The sequence below is a fragment of the Canis lupus genome, chromosome 20, assembly GCF_003254725.2.
Source record: "Canis lupus dingo isolate Sandy chromosome 20, ASM325472v2, whole genome shotgun sequence".
Taxonomy (NCBI): Eukaryota; Metazoa; Chordata; class Mammalia; order Carnivora; family Canidae; genus Canis; species Canis lupus.
In genome coordinates, this window is record NC_064262.1 from 8,895,462 (window position 1) to 8,908,676 (window position 13,215).

The window sequence follows — 13,215 nt, forward strand, 5'->3', positions numbered from 1 at the left end:
TGCATTTTCATCTATACCTTTTTCTTAACGTGGCCTTATTGACTCTTGTCTAAGTAACAGAGCTCCATAACCTATTTTCACTCAGAAACAAACATGTGGTAAAAATCTTCCCATATCAACGAACAGAAATCTACAATTCAGTTTTCATGGCTGTAGGCCATTCATAGCATCAAAATTAGCCCTTAAGTGCATGCAAATTCTTGTAAGTATGCCTCAGTGACCAATAACCTTGTCCTTACATATTTCTATACTGTTTAGTTTTGAGGACAAAATGGCTAGATGTAGGATTTTTTTTTAAAGATTTTATTTATTTATTAATGAGAGGCACAGAGAGAGAGGCAGAGACACAGGCAGGCAGAGGGAGAAGCAGGCTCCATGCAGGGATCCCGGGTCTCCAGGATCAGGCCGTAGGCTGAAGGCTGTGCTAAACCACTGAGCCACCTGGGCTGCTCGATGCAGGATTGTTAAATCAAAAGCATGTGGGCTCAACAGCTTTATATTTATTCTTGTGTGAACTGTCTGCTCATGTCCTTTAGCTTGCTTTCTATGGGGGTGCTGATCTTCTTCTTCATTTTTTTTTTTTTAAGATTAGAGAGCAGGAACGCAAGTGGGGAAGAAGTACAGGGAGAGAATCTCAAGCAGATTCCCCATTGAGTGCAGCCCAGCTGGGCTGATGTGAGGGCCCCAAGCAGGGCTCAAACTCACAACCTATGAGATCATGACCTGAGGTGAAACAGAGTTGGATACTGAACTAACTGAGCCACCCTATGTGCTATTTTTAACATGGAAGAAAATATTTATATATTTTTTACCCAGCCACCAGTGTTTTAGTTAACTCACTTGGCTTTTCTAGGTAGATAAAGCATATTATTTATATACAATGATAATACATACATCCTCTTTACCTGTACTTTTATCTCATATTTTTTTTTGTAATCACATTGGCTAATAATTCTAGATACTGTTAAATAATGTAATAGTGGGATAATCTGACAACTCCTTTTTAAAATTTATTATTTTTAAAAATTGAAGTATAATTTGGTATATTTACTTTTGCTATATTTAATAATGCATTTTAAGGTTTAATGTAAGTAAATTTTTAAAAAATATTTTATTTATTTACTCATGAGACACACAGAGAGAGGCAGAGACACAGGCAGAGAAAGAGAAGCAGGCTCCCTGCAGGGAGCCAGATGTGGGACTTGACCCAGGACTCCAGGATCACACTCCGGGCTCAAGGCAGGTGCCCAATCGCTGAGCCACCCAGGTGTCTAATATAATTTTCACAATGAAGCATAACTGGCAATCATTTTTCAGATAGATGTAAAAAAAAATCACAAGTGGGGCGCCTGCATGGCTCAGTGGGTTAAGCATTCAACTTTTGGTTTCCACTCAGGTCATGATCTTAGGGTCATGGGCTCAAGCCTCGCATAGGGCTCCACACGCAGCACAGAGTCTGTTTAAGGTTCTCTCTCCTCCCTCTGCTTGTGCTTTCTCTCTTTCTCTAAATAAAATCTTTTTAAAAACCATAGGCATCTTATTAGATTTATCATTAAATTCATATCTACTATGCTATTACTCCATCCCATTTGGCCTGCTAATAAATTATGTGAAATACTAAGCCATCCTTATATTCCTACTAGAAATTTCAGTTAGTCATAATATACTTTTCTTTTGATATTCTTACAGAGTCAAGATTCAGATCAATGAAATCTAATTAAAAGTAGTAAGATGCTGTTTTTTTTTGCAGGTTAGTTTGATAAAATGAATAAAGAGTGAAATTTTTAATAATACTGTGTGTGTAGTATATGCTATGTGCATATACTATATACGTATATTACAAATATACATACATGTATGTACAATATTATGCTATGTGTACCAAAAGTATGTGCAGCACATAGAAAATACACAAATTTTACCACTCCTTTACTGCCTGAAATCCAGCTTTTTATTCTCTATATTTTCAGTTATCAATTAATAATTCTATAACTAGTACTTTATACAAAACTTTTTAGTCTACATTTATTTCTGTAGAACAGATACCTAACCTAATAGAACAACTATTACGTTAAGTAGTATTTTTTTCAAGTTTATTTAAGTCATCTCTAATCCCAATGTGGGGCTGGACCTCTTGACACTGAGATCAAGAGTCACATGTTCTACTGAGCCAGCCACACAATGTGGAGTATTACCATTTTTAATGCATATGTTAAACCTTGCCAAATATTACTCTCTTGTCATTTTCACTGCAAATCCTTTCTCTCAATAGACTTGTCCTTTATTAACTCAGAGGAAATATAGACACAGAAACTTTATTCAAGCTTGCTTTATACAAAAAATACGTGAATGTGTCTAGAACTTGCTTTGGCAAGGATTCTTTTCAATGCCCCAAGTAGTAAAAAATTCCAGAATAATTTAGCAAATATTTTATTCACTTAAGACCTGTTTCTGGCTATTCTATTTCATGCACACACATTCAGGTACCAGTAAAGGACTAATTTAATTACTAGCTTCCAGCTTCATATTAAAAACTAGTTTTGTTTTGTTTTTTGAGAAAGAGAGCTAGCAAGTGAATGGGAATCTTAAGCAGGCTCCAAGGCCAACATGGAGCCCTAGGCAAGGTTTGATCTTACCACCCTGAGATCATGACCTGAGATAAAATTAAGAGTCTGGACACTTACTTGACTGGGCTACCCAGGTGCTCCTAGAAACTAGTTTTGTACCTCTAACGAAGGCACCTCTTTGTCTTTTTATTTTATGTTTATTTAGATAAACTTTATTTAATCAAATTTGAAAACAAGCTGGTTTTCACCCCATGGGGGGTGGGGTAATGGCATTAGGAGGGAGGTACAGAGCTGTGGGAAGATTGGAGGGAGGAGATATTAATTATAATTTCCATTAAGGAATATAGACTTTATATTCACTTCCTAAAGTCTTTTTTTTTTTTTTTTAAAAGATTTTATTTATTTATTCATAGAGACACAGCTAGAGAGAGAGAGGCAGAGACACAGGCAGAGGGAGGAGCAGGCTCCATGCAGGGAGCCCGACATGGGACTCAATCCAGGGTCCCCAGGATCACGCCCTGAGCTGCAGGCGGCGCCAAACCGCTGCGCCACCGGGGCTGCCCTCCTCAAGTCTTTAAATATATTTCTCAGCAATGGTTTTACTCCACATTTCCCACTATGGTTATTCCTAAGCAGTTATTTAGTTTTGTTAAGTTTGGGAATGAAAAAATTTTCTTCATTCATTTTCTTAGTACATAAATGCTATTTATTAATCTTTGCATATGTACCTTCTATCCAGTGGTTTTACTGAACTCTTACCAAGTTTTTCAGCTGATTAGACTTTCTTATTAGTCTAAATCCATACCATTTACAAACAATGAACATTATGCCCTCTCCTTCAAGCGTGATTTTATTTTTTATTTCTATATAACTTTAGATTTTAGGAACTTATAATCTTTAATGTATCCTAGTATCTGACTAATTTCTGTAAATATTTCATAAATGCTCGACAAGAAAGTATATTTTATGTAGAATAATGTTAGTAATAATTCTTATTGTGGGTTCAATAACACACTAAGCACTTCACATACATTAACGTTACTAAACTCATATAAGCTCTATAAAGCAGATAATACTATTTCCATTTTACCAAGGAGGCTCAGAGATGCTTAGTAACTTGCCCAACATCATGTACCTAGTAAAGGGTAGGGTCGTCTTCTTTAAAAAAAAAAAAAAAAAAAAATTATTTATTTATTTATTCACAAGAGACACACAGTGAGAAATAGAGGAAGAGACACAGGCAGAGGGAGAAGCAGGCTCCATGCAGGGAGCCCGACATGGGACTCGATCCTGGGTCTCCAGGATCATGCCCCGGGCTGAAGGCAGCACTAAACCACTGAGCCACCCGGGCTGCCCAGGGTAGGGTCTTCAAATTCAGTTCAGTTGGATTCTTTCTACTCTACCAATCCACTTCCCTTTCTTTTTTTTTTTTCTCCTCCAGAGCCAGGGGAGAGTAGTGGTGGTGGTGACGGTGGTGGTGGTAGAAGCAGAGGGGAAGAGAGAGAGAAAGAGAATCTTAAGCAGGTTCCTCGTCCAGCACAGAGCCTGACATGGGGCTTGATTCCACAACCCTGAGATTGTGACCTGAGCTGAAATCAAAAGTCAGGCACTTAACCAAATGAGCCACCAGGCACCCCCACTTCACTTTCTTAACACCTCCTTAGTCTTTTTGAAAAAATAAAAAAAACATTAACTAAACTGACAAAAAAATTAATCCCTCCAGGATTTACACTAACTTGCAGCAATATTCTAGCTCATTTATATGACTACTACACTTAGCTTTAATTAAATATTTTCCTTTTGATTATGTTGTTCCTTAAGGGCAAGGTGTGTCCTTTGAATGTTTCTCACTGCTAGAGATGAGAGCAAAAATTCAAGAAAGGTTGATGACTAACAGTCCTAATTCCATTCCAACAGGGGCATGTAGTAACAAAGACACTTTGCCTAGGAATCTTTGCTAGTCAGGACACAAACTGCTATACAACCTCCTTTTCCCAACCTCAAATATAGACACTCAAATGTGTATATGTGTGTCTACAAGAGAGATTTAAGTTATACTCTCACTATATTGTAAATGCTGCCAATAAATTGGTAACATTAATGGAAATCTGGTAACAGCATTTCTTTATATTGATCTAGTTTGAGTAAATTTCCCTAATGTTTGATGCAGAAGAAAAGTAAAATATTTTTAAGAACACAGTATCATTTATCTTCCGTATGTTCTACACTGGGTTTTTATTATCCTGGGGATATACATGGGAAATCCTAGAAGTATAATCTAATCTAGAGATAGAAGAATTAACGAAATTAATAATTTGGAAAAAAAAAACCCTATTTTTAGTAGCTTACTTTTTTCACATATAATATTATACAGAATTTTAACATAAAGCAGATGTTACTAGTACAAATCTATTTAAGTGCATATTTACTCAGCAAGTCAACGAATAGAAACAGTAGTTTTTATGAAAATATGAACTATTATGTCATGTTAGATGTAATCTTACATGACCTTTAGCATCTAATTTATTTTTTATTACATAATATTCACAAAATTGGTTTAGAGATAAACTTATAAGAATCACAGAGAACTTTTCAATTAAGCTGAAATTGGCAGGAAAAACTTTGGTAAAAAGACTGTCACCAAAATAAGTTAGCACCACAAGTTTATGCACCAGTGCTCTCAATTGCAATTCAATTAAAATTATCCTGTAAGAGTTACTGTGAAAACCAATGGACCAGATGAATTTTTAGGACCTTCTAATTTAAAAACTCACGAGGATTTTATATTGGATTCAAAGCCATGTTTCTTAGAAAATTTTACACTAATTGTGCAAGACTTTTTGAAAACAAGAACATCCCAAGGATTTCTCATTTACTTCATTCACTGCTGCCCCTTCAACTAAGCCCCACCCAGCTAAATCATATGTAATCTTTATTGTTCCTTCAACAGAGCCCCGTATCTTTCTTGTTTATTTTTCCTTTTTTTTTTTTAAAGATTTTATTTATTCATTCATAGAGACAGACAGAGAGAGAGAGAGAGAGAGAGAGAGAGAGAGGGAGAGACACAGGCAGAGGGAAAAGCAGGCTCCATGCAGGGAACTCGATGTGGGATGTGGGACTCGATCCCAGGTCTCCAGTATCACACCCCAGGCTGCAGGCAGCGCCAAACTGCTGCGCCACCAGGGCTACCCCTTTATTTTTCCTCTTAATTCTACAGTTATCTGTACACTATCTAGTTCTTTCTTTGTCGGCATGGGAAAACTGTTCCCTGACTTGAGATCTCTCTCTTCCTCTGTAAAGACAGATGTAAAGTAACTATTTAGATAATAATGTTCTTTTTTGGGGGTGTCAGACTGTTCAAGTACTCAAACTGAATTTTTTTATGTGGACCGGAAATAATCATTGTTTACAGATTCAGGAAGATTTGAGATACGTACCTGCATTATCTTTGCAGATATTAGAAGAGTTACTATTCTCATTACTTTGGTATAGGTGCTGAGTTCTAGTCTCTTGGGGTATAGATGATGTTTGAGTCATCCCTTCTTCCAAGGCTTGCTTTATCCAGCGCTACAACAGTAAAAGAACCAGGGAATTATCAATAATCATTTAAAACTACTTAGTAAAGTCATTTTAAAATACATTAATCAGATCATTACATATCAACTGGTGAGAGATGCACTCCAACACACTCATTCAGTTCCATAGTCAAGTATTTTTTTTGTCTTGCATTTCAGCATATTAGAATATTGCCCCATCAATTCCTTCTACGGGGCAAAATTGAGAAAATCTGGATTATACATAATAAGATCCCATCCAAAAATTGAAATCAATAAAAAAAAGAATACTATTCAACTTTTCATATTGCTTAGAATGGGGTAAATGGGAAAGAGATTAAGGAATCTTAGCTTTCATTTGAGAGAGAGACTCTGATCATATAGGATAAAACTAGTACATAAAATAAGTGCCTAAAAGGAAGATAAAAGATCTCTTAAGAGCCATCTGCCCTGTGCTGGAGATATTGGAAGAGGTAATAGAAAAGATTCACAGGAAGACTCTGGATGAGAATAAACAGCTCTTCAGTACAGGAACAAGATACTTCCAAAAGGTCTACTCTCAGATGGAATAACCTATGAGTTTTTTCTCCCTATTAAATACTTTGGTTAAATTGGGTGAGAATAATGCAAATCACCCGAATAAATGAACTTCTGCAGAAATCAAAAAGGGGAAAAAGTCAAAAAGAACTCTCTAATTAGTCACATTTTTTGTAATGAATTCTAGAATCTAAAATGATGAGATATAAATTTAAGTCAGAAAGCGAGCCTGCAAAGATTAGGATAATAAGATTATTCATCCTGAGGAACAGAGAAAATTTCTTACCTGTAATTGTGTTCTCTTAAGATACACAGTTGTAGGTTGCTCACCACTCTGTGGCTCTCCTGCCCTGACATAAGACAGATCGAATTTTGATAAACATCAATTTCTAAATCAGACCCTCCCCCAAATAGGAAGAGCAAGGGTGACTATAATTTTACACCTTTAGAGAACAAGTATTACAGGTAAGTAAATATTCTCTTCACCAGAGAGAGCAAATAGATTTACCCTCTTAGAAACTCAGGAAAAAACGTGAGGAAAATTTCATCAAGAAAAAGTTTAGATCATGTAAATAAATGGCTTTGTGGTCTACCAAATGAAACCAAATATAAAAGTGCAAACACGATGCAATAAGAATGAATAAACGTATAAAAGAGATCTCAATAGTTGGTTGAATTGTATCAACATTTTATGATACGACTAGGTCTCTGAAAAGCCAAACAAGACCAAGAATGAACTCACTTATACATAGAATACTGACATCAAGATGAACTGTCAGAACCACAGCACCTTTCAACGTAAAAGAGACCTTAGAAGTCACCTTGTCCAAAGCACTCATTGTATATAGGTGGGGAAAATTAGGCCCAAGAGGACAAAATGAGTGAAAAATCCTGTTACAGATACCTTTAATACAAGTTTTTCTTTTCAGAGCAGATGATAGAACTCACTTGAGGTCACACTGTGCTTTCCTCCAAGATAAGATAATTTCTTAAATTTCCAGTGTCAAGTATATACACCCATAAAAGAATTTACATCCTGGATCTGATGACTACAAAAAAGGAAAATAAAACCAGGACAGGGGCATCCTAAGGAATAAGTTGCTGGTATGGTTAGCTGTAAGGTTAAACAAAGCAAATATGATCAAACCCATTCCTCCTGACCCTTCTGTATGTCTATGCAATATTTTAGAGCGGATAAAAAAAGAACTTGAACATTTGTTTGTAACTAACAAGTTCCATAATAACATATTAATTTTGGATACCCTTAGCACCTCAGTTCTAGCCATAGTTACTAGTTCAAAAGAATACTTCTTCCTTCTCCAAAACTCTTAAAAGAGTTTCTTAGAAGCTCAGAGATATATGAGAGAAATGTTTTGATGAGTCTCATTACTATGGGGAAGGAGCAAGGAAGTAATTTGAGTTTTGGAGTCCAAAGATCTGGACTGAAACTGGGCTGTGCCTCTTATTAGCTGCCTACCTCGTGGTAACCCATCTGGGTGTTTCTGGATCTATAAATCAAGGCCAATAACCCAACCTCACAAGGTTATTGTCATGAAGGCTAAATGAGAATGCCTGTGAAGAAAGTTTGTAGTATATCAGTAGGCACACATATTCAGTGAGGACCTGTTCAAATGAATTTCAATGCTATGTATGGAGATACATAGATTATATAACCACTCCCTCCGCCCCAGTATATATAATAGTATACTAATGCAAAGCAAAGTGTTTCATTGTCAGTAAGGATGGTTTTCTAAGAAATCTAGAACACCAAATCCCCCACACCCCATGTGTATTATACCTACAAAGTGTAAGTTTAGAGAAGATTCAGAAAGAACAAGGAAGGACACTACTAAAAGGTTTACTGGTTACTCATGAAATCAATGCTTTCATTTTAAAATAAGTGAAGACCCAATATAAGATATGCTTGCGCTTTTTAAGAACCATGATTCAATATAATTTAGAAACTCCAGGAACATCAAAAATGTTCTGTCAAACATTCTTTAAGAATCTGGATGCAAATATACAACATAGAACTTAACATGATTTTTACTTTGTGAGATTTTTAACCCTTTAATCAGTTAAGAAACAGTATGCCTATCAGCAATACACACTGTTCAGAGGGTGGTTTTTCTCATCTAATTTACACTCTTTTCTGAGAAGTTTTTAGAACACTATTACAATTTTGTTGAATAATGCAGATCTTCTTTGGTCCTACACTAGGATCTAAGTGTCTATTCTAGCCAATTTAAAAATAACTCTTTTCTATTTCTATCTAGAATAAAGAGTTCAATTTCTAGATAAAAGACCTAATTTCATTAATTTTGCACTATAAAAAGTAAAATTCTTATTTTGAAATATAATTTGGATATGAACAGCAAATATAAAAGCTGACTTAATTCAGATCTAAACTTAAAAAAATTTAAGACCCAATTTAAGTAAGATAATTCTGCTAGATAATTAGTATACATAGCCTGACCTCTTCCCAAAGACTAATATAACATACATAGATAAAAGTGCCTGAGCAGAGCATGCAGAAAACAAGACTAAGGATGGTCAGACACATTTGGAGAATATAATACGGGATTTTTATCTGTTGCCAATGGAGATACAAAGATGAGCTACAGATACAAGTCCTAACCCATACAGGTAAAAGGAGTTCTGAGAAATGGATTTTTCTTTCAGATTCAAAATCATATTCTTATATGTTTTTGGTTTTTACAGGACTCTGCTAGTTGGAAAATCCAGATATAGGAAGATTATAACCTAGCATCAGGATGATTAAGGCAGCATTTCAAGGGGCTAGTCCATACCACCTACACTTCAGACTTTATTATTTATCTGTACTAAATTGTCTAACCTCAAAGGACCAAAATAAGGAGACCCTACTGTCTGACTTGATAAGACGGTTCAATAGTTAACATCCTTAGAAGTCTAGTATTACGTCCAGCCAAAGACAGGAAAAAAAGGAAAAAGCTTCTCTCATATATTTATATATTAAGTCATCACCTGACTTGCTCCTCCAAACTAAAGACCGTACCTGTACATTCTCTAATTGTTCAAGAGCACTCTAAAAATGTAGTTAAGATTTTGAGCTGTTACTCTTGAGGGACTGAGCTAAATGTAATAGGAAGATTAGTTTTGGATGCTATATCAGAGTTAACACAATTCTCCAATTACTACAGAATAAGGTTAATCATAATGCTCATAAAAATGCAACAACTTTTTTTTTCCTTCTCAGATGATCTGAGATCCAAGATAAGTGATTTACTGTAAAAATTTATCCCCAGAGACCCAACCCTCCTTTATCACTTAGGTAAATTTCTAGTCTTATTTTTTCTTAAGAAAGATGTCATTGTTTTTATTCTTGACACCTGGAAGTTATTCATGTGATTGTGTTATACTCAAAGCCTCTCTTTTGGCAAAGATCTCATGGTCAAATTTCTCCTTAGGGGTTACTCTACTTGGGAATTTCCCCCAAATAAACCATTAAGTGACTCAAATACTTAGGTAAGATGTGCAATCAGGAAGACTTTCTTCAGTGTATACTACCCATTCAGTGGTAGTGCCCTTCCTTTGTGCATAGAACCCTGCTGCCCTCCTCCCCTCCATATCCCACACCACTTTATCTCATCTTTCATGCCCCCCCACCCCCAAGAAATAATTTCTGCTCTTTGGGGAAAGAGAAAAGCTTTAAGTTTGGAGGAGTCAGGGAAGACCTGCCTGGAGTTGGAGACTTCATCACATCAAATAATCTATATGCAGCATCCTCATGTACGTGATGCCAGTGGAGGAGGGCAATGGCAGACACTGAGGAAGGCAGCCTGAATCCAGATCTGAGGATAAGAGAAAAGGATGTTCCAGGGAACAGACTCTACCTCAAAGGAAGACCATATGAAAGGGTGTCCTAAACTTCTAGAAACACAAAAATGACATTATAGGTCTGAGGGAAGTGATCTATTCCCAAGAGACACCTTTGGAAAATATTCAGGGCTTCTGGGAATTCAGAAAGAGCATTCCAAAAACAACCATCAAACACTACTGCCACTAGATCCAAAACAGTATGTAACTAGAGAAACAGTGGGGGAAGGGGGATAGAGAGGGAAAGAGAGAGAGAGAGAGAGAGAGAGAGAGAGAGAACTTTATAGTAGGTTCCGTATTTACTAGGGAATAAACAATCCAACTTGTTATTTGATCAAGGAACAGGAAATATGTCAATTACAATAGGACTTTTCCTCTATTCTCATTCAAATGATAATAGTAATTAAATTCATTCAAATCACAATTCGATCATTTTTTACTTATGCGATATAGTGCTCTAGAGTACCTGGGGCCCAAACTCACACAGTAATCACAAATGGACATATTAGCCAATACCACAAGAGCACATGCAAAGCATCCCTCCCTACCCAGTCATCAACTGCTGTGTGCTCTCAACTCAGTAACTTCAAGGGCTCTTGGAAAAGACAACAGTGAATTCTCACAAAGTGAGCACCAAAAATGCAGCATATATCCCACTTTAATCCTACTGACTCTTGATGCATCACTATTCATGGCTGAAGAACTTGTTATAAATTCAGATGGGCAGAGAAAGGCTGTCTAGAAAATGTTAGATATATCACAATTATAGGCATCCTAGGTTAAAAAAACAAAAACAACCCCACATAAACATAGACATACCTTTTTACAGGAGCTGAAGGTGCCATCAGGCAGAAGGGGCCTTCGACGTCTCTCAGGGATAAAGGGTGAGCCAAAGCGAATGTAGTGTTTGGGGGTGGTGCAAATTAATGGGGAATGGATAAGACCGGGTAACATGTTCAGGGTTGTTGCCAGTACAGTTGGGTCCGTGGTGATACGTAAAGGGCACTCAACAGGGCATTCTTGCTTCTCTGCTTTGTCATTCAACCATTCTGTAACTAGATACTAAGGTAGAAAAAAGATCATTAGTTGGTGCTGGATGTAAAAGCCAGAGGCAGCAGTGTAGCTCACAATGACAAACCTTAGCTAGAAACTAGGACAAGGGTAGACATAGCAGCTGCAGAGAGTAAACTGGGCATTCAGAATGCAAGGATATCTTCCTTCACCCTCTCCATAATCATTAAGGGAGGAACTATTCCAGCTATCAGCAATTTAAGCTCAAACAGTTAAGGAAACAAAAGAAAGGTAGTAGGATGGTTTCAGCTTGCTGTCTCAAAGCTTTTTATCTACAACTTTTCAATCTAATAATACTTAGGTGATTTGTTTTTTTTTCTGGAGATTACAGGTCCTCTCACCACACTACGCCCTTGCCAGACTAGACTCATGAAGATGTATTTGTGACTTACCTTTTTGGTTTTGGGGTATTTAGGTGCAGCGCGGTTGACATGGGATCCAGTAACTGATAACACAGTAGGGTCAGACCCCATTAATTGCCTGTTTTCTCCTGAACTGTCTATATTTCCAGCTTCAGTAGGAGTTACAGAGCTATTATTTCCTCCCTCTTCCAAGGCAGCTTGTGACAATTCTGCCTGTTGTGCAATGGCCTGCTTCTGACGCTTTAGTCTTTGGGCTGAACTGGTCCGGTACCGAGAAATTCGACTCTTCGGTCGGGGCCTAGAAGGCTTCGCTGGAGGTGGCTTGGGGACTGGTTTTTCTGCAGCAATATCCTGTAACAGCACAGTGGAATGCTTATCAGAAATTTCTTATCAGCAAACATTCTATCCAGTCTCCTACTCACTTTGAGCATTCTCAATATTTAGTATTTAGAAATACTAATCTCAAATGTAATCCTTAAAAAAATTTACACAAATCAGCCAAAGAGCCTGTAAGTAGATGCCTACTCTTCACTAATAAGTATTTATAAAATAGGTACAAAGTCAGCTGAAGGTAGCTACCTAATTTTAAGGTTCTTAAGCAGGGAAGGTAATTCTTTGCTTTGTTTCTTTCCCAGGTACTGAGGTTTTGCTTAAAGCTTAGAATTCATGGTCAAGGTAGGGAAAGAAAAGAGGAATTGATACCAAGAATCCTATGAAAGGTCAGGCGCCTGACTGTGCTACATAGAAGAGCCAAAAGAGAAAGGAAATGATTTTTATGAACTCACCACAAACAGTAAGAAGTTACATTCTAGTCTGAAAGTGTCTAGTCATTCAAATTCTGTCTCCCTGAATCCCACATATCAGCTGATGAAAATGGCCTTATTTATTGCAATATAAGGTGAAGCTGAAAATGCAGATTTTTACTATTTCAAAAGACAGATAACTGTCATTAGTAAAAGGAGGGATGTCTAAGGCCTGAAGTCTTCCCATCTCTTACCCCTGCTTGAGAAGACCTCCGGGTGTTTACACCAACACTCTGTGGAGTGCTTGGGATGGCCATGTTTGAAGCAGGGTTGCTAACTTCAGATTCAGGGGCTTCAGTTTTTGCCTCTTCTCCCACGGGGGCCTCTGAGGTGGTGGTAGTAATCTCTATGTCAGAGCTGCTTTGTTCCAATGGCTGATCCCGCCGCTTCTTTCTTTTCTCTAAGTTTTCAAAAGCATGCATGATGGCTTCAACCTTTCTATCTTCCCGGGTCTAGAAAGAAA

The 13,215-nt window shown here is 37.0% G+C and overlaps 1 protein-coding gene across 17 annotated transcripts in view; it reads right to left on the reverse strand.

Moving 5' to 3' along the window:
- SETD5 (SET domain containing 5) overlaps positions 1 to 13,215 on the reverse strand; it is an 84,560-nt gene that overhangs the window by 17,459 nt on the left and 53,886 nt on the right. For all 17 annotated transcript variants that reach the window (XM_049098629.1, XM_035702706.2, XM_025450829.3 and 14 more), the window contains 4 exons: positions 12,947 to 13,204; positions 11,980 to 12,300; positions 11,336 to 11,578; positions 6,005 to 6,134 (listed from right to left, as the gene is read on the reverse strand). In XM_049098629.1, the coding sequence (XP_048954586.1) occupies positions 6,005 to 6,134; positions 11,336 to 11,578; positions 11,980 to 12,300; positions 12,947 to 13,204 (952 nt within the window). The remainder of the gene's footprint in view (positions 1 to 6,004; positions 6,135 to 11,335; positions 11,579 to 11,979; positions 12,301 to 12,946; positions 13,205 to 13,215) is intronic.